General features: G+C 38.3%; 1 protein-coding gene across 6 annotated transcripts in view; it reads right to left on the reverse strand.

Annotated features, from left to right (window-relative positions):
* LOC116103576 (membrane-spanning 4-domains subfamily A member 14-like) overlaps positions 1-9,038 on the reverse strand; it is a 32,107-nt gene that overhangs the window by 8,638 nt on the left and 14,431 nt on the right. For all 6 annotated transcript variants that reach the window (XM_031389748.1, XM_031389746.1, XM_031389750.1 and 3 more), the window contains 2 exons: positions 7,391-7,447; positions 3,911-4,027 (listed from right to left, as the gene is read on the reverse strand). In XM_031389748.1, coding sequence (XP_031245608.1) covers positions 3,911-4,027; positions 7,391-7,447 — 174 coding nt within the window. The remainder of the gene's footprint in view (positions 1-3,910; positions 4,028-7,390; positions 7,448-9,038) is intronic.

Genomic DNA, 9,038 nt, shown 5'->3' on the forward strand with positions numbered 1-9,038 from the left:
TAGAGAAAGGACCAATGGAGCTGAGGGGTTTGCAGCCCCTTGGGACGAACAACAATATGAACTAACTAATACCCTCAGAGCTCCCAGATTCTCAACCACCAACCAAGGTCTGCACATGGTGGGACTGATTGTTCTGGCAGCGTGTGTATAGTGGAGGATTGCAAATTCGATCATCAATGGGAGGAGAGGACCTCAGCCCTGTGAAGGTTCTGTGTCCCAGTGTGGGGGAATGCCAGGGCCAATAAGCAGGAGAAGGTGGGGTGGCAGGCATGGGGAGTGGGGAGGCAGCTAGGGTTTGTTTTTGTTGTTTTTGTTTGTTTCTTTGTTTTTTAGAGGGGAAACTGGGAAGGGAGAAATTTACATGTAAATAAAGAAAATATCTAATAATAATAATAAAAAAGAACACACATTTGTTCTTTTGTTTCCCTAATTTCTTTCTCTGCCTGTTTATCCTTTGTGTAGAGGAAGGCCACTTAAGTATACTATCATATCATCAGCAAATAGTGATAATTTGACTTCTTCCTTTCAAATTCATATCACTTTGATCTCCTTTTATTCTCTAATTGCTCTGGCTAGGACTTCAAGTACAATATTGAATAGGTAGGGAGAGAGTGGGCAGCCTTGTCTAGTCTCTTATTTTAGTGGGATTTATTCAGGTTTCTCTCCATTTAGTTTGATATTGGCTACTGGTTTTCTGTATATTGCTTTATCTATGTTTAAGTATGGGCCTTGAATTCTTGATCTTTCCAAGACTTTTATTATGAAGGGATGTTGGACTTTGTCAAATGCTTTCTCAGCATCTAATGAGATGATCATATTTTTTTCCTTTGAGTTTGTTTATATAGTGAATTATGTTGATGGATTTCCATATATTGAACCATCCCTGCCTCCCTAGGATGAAGCCTATTTGATCATCGTGGATGATCGTTTTGATATATTCTTTGATTCAGTTTGCAAGAATTTTATTGAGTATTTTTGCATCAATATTCATAAGGGAAATTGGTCTGAAATTTTCTTTCTTTGTTAGGTCTTTGTGTGGTTTAGGTATAAGAGTAATTGTGGCTTCATAGAACAAATTGGGTAGAGTACCTTCTGTTTCTATTTTGTGGAATAGTTTGAGGAGTATTGGTATTAGGTCTTCTTTGAAGGTTTGATAAAACTCTGCACTAAACCCATCTGGTCCTGGGCTTTTTTTGGTTGGGAGACTATTAATAACTGTTTCTATTTCATTAGCAAATATGGGACTGTTTAGATCGTTGATCTGATCTTGATTTAAATTTAGTACCTGGTATCTATCTAGAAAATTGTCCATTTCATCCAGGTTTTCCACTTTTGTTGAATATATGCTTTTGTAGTAGGATCTGATGATTTTTTGGATTTCCTCAGTGACTGTTGTTATGTCTCCCTTTTCATTTCTGATCTTGTTAATTAGGATACTGTCTCTGTGCCCTCTAGTTAGTCTGGCTAAAGGTTTATCTATTTTGTTGATTTTCTTAAAGAACCGGCTCCTGGTTTGGTTGATTCTTTGTATAGTTCTTTTTGTTTCTATTTGGTTGATTTCAGCCCTGAGTTTGATTATTTCCTGCCTTTGACTTCTCTTGGGTAAATTTGCTTCTTTTTGTTCTAGAGCTTTCAGATGTGATGTCAAATTGCTGGTGTGTACTCTCTCCAGTTTCTTTTTGGAGGAACTTAAAGCTATTAGTTTTTCTCTTAGGACTGCTTTCCTTGTATCCCATAAGTTTGGGTATGTTGTGGCTTCATTTTCATTAAACTCTAGAAAGTCTTTAATTTTTTTCTTTATTTCTTCCTTGACCAAGTTATCATTGAGTAGAATGTTGTTAAGCTTCCACGTATATGTGGGCTTTCAATTGTTTATGTTGTTATTGAGGAACAGCCTTAGTCCATGATGATCTGACAGGATTGAAGGAATTATTTCAATCTTCTTGTATCTGTTGAGACCTGATTTGTGACCAATTTATGTGGTCAATTTTGAGAAGGTACGATGAGGTGCTGAGAAGAAGGTATATCCTATTGTTTTAGGATAAAAAGTTCTATAGATATCTGTTAAATCCATCTGTTCCATAACTTCTGTTAGTCTCACTGTGTGTTTGTTTAGTTTCTCTTCCCACGATCTGTCCATTGCAGAGAGTGGGGTGTTGAAATCTATGAGTATTATTGTGTGTGGTGCAATGTGGGGTTTGAGCTTTAGTAAATTTTCTTTTATGAATGTAAATGCTGTTGCATTTGGAGCATAGAGGTTCAGAGTTGAGAGTTCATCTTGGTAGATCATACCTTTGATGAGTATGAAGTGTCCCTCCTTACCTTTTTTTGATCGCTTTAGGGTGAAAGTCCATTTTATTCGATATTAGAATGGCTACTCCAACATTTTTCTTGGGACCATTGGCTTGAAAAACTTTTTTCCAGCCTTTTATTCTGAGGTAGTGTCTGTCTTTGTCACTGAGGTGGGTTTCCTGTATGCAACAAAATGTTGGGTCCTGTTTACGTACCCAGTCCGATAGTCTATGTCTTTTTATTGGGGAATTGAGTCCATTGATATTAATAGATATTAAGGAGAAGTAATTGTTTCTTCTTGTTATTTTTGTTGTTAGAGTTCTCTCAAGATACATAGAAGTAAGAAAAATGTAATGGTGAATTACAAACCAATATATTTTGGAACTAGTTCATTAACTATAACTCTTATATGTTTAAGTTAGGAGAGCTTTCTTAATTAAGTTAACAAGTTAGACACAACCAGCATTTAATGGCATCAACTTAAAAAACGTAGTTTCGGGGCTGGTGAGATGGCTCAGCAGGTAAGAGCACTGACTGCTCTTTCGAAGGTCCTGAGTTCGGATCCCAGCAACCACATAGTAGCTCACAACCACCCATAATGAGATCGGACGCTCTGATCTGGGCCGGAGTGAGCGGGGTGGCAGAGGTCCTGAGATCAACAGCAGCCACACACATGATGGCTCACAGTCATCTGTATAGCTACAGTGTACTCATACACATAAAAAAATGAAATAAAATAAATCTAAAAAAAAAAGAAAAGAATGGATTAAACACACACACATGAAAAAAATGTAGTTTCTAGTTCTTGGTTAAAAGTTCAGATATTTTAGCCTCTGTAAAGGCCCAGGCATAGAATAGAAAGAAAATAGTCCATAGACTAGACTTAATTACCATGGCTTCAAATTGCTAAATAATTTGTTTAGCATCCCTTTCTTTCTTTTGTCATCCTCATTCTTTTCACACCAACAAACTTAAGTGACTAAGTGTGCCTATGTTATAGTTCCATCTGCACAGGACAACAGACACACAACACAAGTAGCCTTAAACAGTTGTGCATGGACCTTCTAAAAAACAGATGCAGAAGCACAAAAATGTCCACATGGCTTGTGCATATGGAACTGAGTATACGATACTTCCAAATTACATCTATTGCAAAGATAAGCTTTACTATGTAGTCTATGGCACTTGCATTGACCATAAGTCTATAGCTAATATAAGTCCATATGGATGCCATTTCATTTGTGGAAGAGTAAAGTTTTAACTCTAGCAAATTTGACCTTTTAAAACCTTGTGAAAATTGGTCTTAGAGATGTAGATACCTAGGAAGAAATGAACTGTCAATCATAAAAGTATTATAGCAACAAGGAGCAGCCAGGGTTGACTATAATGCTTCATCAAAAAAAAATGTCTGTACTGATATTTGTAAGACTTTACTTGATTGCCTGAGGCTTTGGGATATAGCATGGAGTCTGCAGCACACTGATAGTTGGTAGAAATGTCCCAGATTAAACTGAGGAGAAGAATCTTGTTAGTTTGACTAATCCTTAAATACTTTGATCTTGACACAGGGACTACAGGCACAATCATGATGAAATTCTCTCAGAAACCCCATACTTACATATTGCCACAGGGAAGAATCTAAATTTGAAGTCACTATCAGTTCCACTGTTGTTAAAAACACACCAACTAGTGTTGCAAAGACGCTTAGGATGTTCATTGTCATGGTCCACATCAGCTAAAACAGATTGAAAAGTATTGTCCAGTAATTGAAACTATTTCATATTTATTCCTGGCTAGTATATTCTTGTAGGATGTAGAAATTCTAGTCTTTCTGGATTAGTGAGATATCTAGGTTGTCAGAACTGCAGAGTAGTGAGGCTCCTAGTAGGACCAAACACATTTTTTTGGAGGGGGGTGCCATGCCCACTCGTCTACTCCAGTTACATCTATAATATCTGGAGTAAAAGCCCGATTAAGGATAAGAGGCATTAAGAATCCAAAAGGAGTTCTGTGCCTCCTGGATATTCAGACAGTCGCTGGTATCCCCTAACTCAGATGTGTTCCAGATCAGTCTTTCCAATCGTCAACACGCCCTCTGATTTAGGCATAAAAGGTACCCCAAGAAATGATTCGTGAATGGCTAAGATTGGGCATTGTCTCCTGGTCAGCACAATGTTCCAAAATATCCTAATTCAATTCCTAGCTGTCCTTAGCTTGGAATTTCTCTCAAGGAATCTGCCTTGCCAGACAGGTTTTCCTCAGAGCTAGCAACAGAGGTCAAACACATTCCTTAGGGCAGTCCCACAGAACACAGAACTGTTTTACATACTAGAGAGTAATTGAAGGGCTTCCCTCACTCAAGGACATTAGCTAGAACTGTTAGGTAGGAACTTCCCAGTGCTTGCCTCCAGCAAGACCCAGAGAATTAGCAGGAAATGCTAGATCAGAACCTCCTAGTCCTTGCCTCCAGCAGAACCAAAGAATTAGCATAGGAATACCAAATTAGCCCCAGTGTGGAGGGTACCTTTGCTCTCCAGCCCACCCGCCTCACAACTGGATTCTTGATCTTGGTCAGTAACATCACTGACCTTGATGTGACTCTTGTCATCTGCCCTGCTTTCTGTATACCATATAAGCCTGCTTTTCACTTTGTGCAGGAGGACTCGTAGGCAGGACTAGCACTTGGGAACTTGTGCTGGACTCGGACTGGCACTCTGACTAGAACTTAGATGGATTAGGACTCAGATTCATGCAGTCCACAGTCCCCCCGGGCCCAGAGCGCTTGGGACTGGGGGATACAGCACCAGTACAGAGGAGATAGCTGCTGCTTTAGACCCAGTGTGTTTCAGATAGCCTCAGATGTACCTCAACTGCTGAGCTGCCAGATTTACCATCTCTCTTTAGCAATGACTGTAAAAGTCTGATGCCATTTTCAAGAAATACATTCAGATCCTGTACTTCATGTGTAGTCTCTGCCATCATTTCTTCACCTATGCCTGGTCGACCTGACTAGGACCCTGTTTCTCCTGCGGGTTGAGGGAGGTCCAGATCAACAGGCCTGCAGCAGGGGGTGGATTACCAAACCTTTGCTATGACATGCATATATTTCTCTCTCCATAGATAACTGATTGAATGTCTATGTTGTGCTGAATTAGTAGATAAAGAGACAGGATTTATGTGCATTAGTATTTTTTAGACTATTGGGAAAAGTGGAATGCATGTTAAATGCAAATGGAACATAAAATGTATCCATGGTATAGAGAAATCTACCTGTTACACAGCTTTATATTACCAGAAAGCTAATGTCCCAGTAAGTTTCTAGGGTTGTTAGACAGCAGGAAGACAAGATTTATGGAATTTTCTTGGGAAAACAGGTGCTATCTAGCTAGATTTCTTGATGATGTGGGGGAACTATACACTGTTGGAGGTCATTCTCCAGCCCAGAGTGAGTGACTTCATCCTCTGGTTGTTGTGGGACTGGCTTTGGAGCTTGCGCCTAAGGTCTGCTCTGGACACCAGCCCAGACAGACTGGAAGGAACCCGAGTCACTGGGCTGGCAGAGTTCCTGTGTGCCTGGTCCCGCGGGTCCAAGTTACTCCCCCAGTATGGTTCTTTGTAACTAGAAGTTGAAACACTTGCTGAAGCTTTAGTTACATGGAAAAGTGATAATTCCAGGATCATCATTTCCTTTTTAAAAGAGCTTTAATCAGCAACTGTATTGTAAGGCCACTTGGAGAAGGGATGTTTACAGAACAAGTTTTGTTGGGCAAAGTTATCTGAATACAACAAACAAGAAAACTTGTTTGGCTTCTATCGATGGGTTTGGAGGTGATACGGAAATGCAATAGGCAATAAACACTTTGGAAAATACTTGGGTGGTTTCTGTAGAGAAAGATAAGTATCCATATATAAGAGGAACAAGGAATATGTCTGTATCAAGACTTATTGGTAAGTATACATAGCAGCTTTGTTTGAAAGGGTTCAGTATTCAGAACAATGTGAATTCCCTTAATAGGTAAGTGTAACAAATTACACAGACACCCAGTTGATTTTTTTCCCTACAGGCAACTTATATTCTGTAACACTGATAAATTATCTTACTAATTTATTCTTGATTTTTGGATTTAGACTTCTTTGGATGTTGTAGGATGTCTTAGCATGTTTTTGATGTCTGTGGATGAAGCACACAGTCTGACATAGTCTCAAAGCCCTTTGTATCTTTTCCCCCCTTGACTCACTACTTTATATAACAACTCTGATGTCTTGTTAAATGAATTTGTTGGCATAGTACACATGTATACTGTTACTGACTGTTCCAGTTTGCTTTCTGTTGCTGTGATAAATACCATGACCAAAAGCAATTTAGGGAAAGAAAGGGTTTATATCATCTTACAGTCAATTATAGAGGAAATTCAAGATATGAACTCAAAGCAGAAACACTAAGGCAGGAACTATGGAGGAACATTGCTTACGGGCTTGCTCCCTCTGGTTTGCTCAGCTAGCTTTCTTATATAGCCCAGACACACTTGCCCAGCCATGGCACTACCCACAGTAGGCTGGACCCTTTTACATCAGTTAGTAATCAAGATAACGCACCACAGATGTGGGATCTAAATTCAGGTCCTTTTGTTTGCCCAGAAATTGAGCCATATCCCCGGCCCTTGTTTCTTACAGTTTGAAGTTTAGGTTTGGACAGCTTTAAGAAATAGTGGTCCTCCTTTCTCACTAAGGCCAGACAAGGCAGCTCTACTAGGCAGTGCTCTTTGTTCTAAGAATTAAAGTAAATTATTGTTGTAAATAAATAAATAGTGGTATTTATCATCATGAAACTTGTTTGAATATTCATTTATGGCAATAGTACTGTTTCTATACTTTTATTGTCTAAGATGAGACAATCACATTATTTTCCTTTGAAGTAATGTTATGCTTCTCATACTTTAAATTCTACCCACCACCAATGGCTTCTGGGGAAATATTTAATGACTCAGAGGCCATGCTAATTCCTCATTGACTTTTCTTTTTTAAAAAATTATTGTTTGAAAATTTCATTGTTTCACTGACAAAACTTTCCAGAGCTGCTCTAAGTCTTCTGACTTACCATATGATTTGAAGGCCTCTTTTGCAGTATTATTGATAAACATCCTGATAGGCTAAACTGGAAGCAAAGACCACATTTGTTATTACCCAGTAATTACATGTACACATAAATTCAAGATAATTTTAGTATGCTATAACATGAGGAAAATTATCGTAGTTACTTAGTGGGACTAAGAAAACAACCTAAGAAGTAATTCAAGATTTATATTTATAAAGATAAAAGCTATGAAGGTTCTAGACACTAATGTTATAATTATAGTTGGAATGGAATCCAGGGACATCTTGAAATGACTTTAGCATCTCACTTGCATAACTGATTTGCATAAAACAGATTTTTGTCTTCCATAAATGCTCCTTGTGTTTCCTATCATGGCTGAAAATGTATCAAATAGCCCTTTTACAATGTAGATTCTTATTATGAAACAATAGTATGGATAGAAAAAATATAGTATCAAATGTTCCTTTAACAATGTAGACAGTACGGGCAGTGGTGGTGCACGCCTTTAATCCCAGCACTTGGGAGGTAGAGGCAGGCAGATTTCTGAGTTTGAGACCATCCTGGTCTACAGAGTGAGTTCCAGGACTGCCAGGGGATACAGAGAAACCATGTCTCAAAAAAACAAAAAACAAAACAAAACAAAACAAAAAACAAAACAAAACAAAGTAGACAGTAGTTGCTCTGTTTTTTTCATGTTCTCAGATCCCAGGTCTAGCAGGCAAGAGTTGCACAAGTTGGCTAAAAAGTAGGTATGTGGTACCTGAACAGGACTTGAGTGAAAAACTATCTGCAAGGAACCTTGAGAGGAAGTAAACAGGGATTAACATGGCGCCAAAAGTTGGGAAATCAGCACCATATATTGAGTGGATACATAATTCTTTAACATTTTTTTTTTTAAGAAAAAAAGGATAGTGCTATAATGTCTTAAGCCCAGCTACAAGGATGTTGGGATTTAACAACATAATCATTGATTTCCTGAAAAGTGCAGTCTAGATCCCAGAGTATGGGGTCAAATTGAAGAAAATATAGTGAAAGCCTATAGACAAGGAGAGAGTATTCCAATGTAATTCTGGGTGACTTGGTTATTGGTCTGTATTGTACAAACAACAAATGGTGATGAGCCAAAGGATTTAGAAAAGGCTATGACATTATTTATGTGAGTATGAGCTAGATAATGAGACTCAAGACAATTTTTTTGCAAGCTAAAAAGGTTCTAGTATAAGGTCAGAAGGGACTAAATAGAACAAAATTGAAATAAGAATTTCAGCTCCCATTGAGGATGAGTGCTCCTGGCTGTCTGTTGCTGTACCTGAAATATTACATCCTCCTGTACCTGAGGACTGTAATGATGATTGGAACACACGGGGGAAGGGAGAGATGCTGCCATTCCCAAGAGGGGTGCCTTTGTTTCTGGGACTGAGGACACTTGGCATAAATTACTAGATTCTGGAGAAAAGACAGAGGAACTTTTTAAAATTAGACAAGATCCTGATAAGCCATATGGAGATGTTTTTTCCTCATCTTTTGCAGGAGGTTCGTTGTCTTATGATTGATGAAAGGCAGAAATTCTTTTTTTTTTTTTAAATATTTTTATTAGATATTTTCTTTATTTACATGTAAATTTCTCCTTTCACAGTTTCCCCTCCAAAAA

Source organism: Mastomys coucha, unplaced genomic scaffold (assembly GCF_008632895.1).
Source record: "Mastomys coucha isolate ucsf_1 unplaced genomic scaffold, UCSF_Mcou_1 pScaffold21, whole genome shotgun sequence".
In the NCBI taxonomy this organism is placed as follows: Eukaryota; Metazoa; Chordata; class Mammalia; order Rodentia; family Muridae; genus Mastomys; species Mastomys coucha.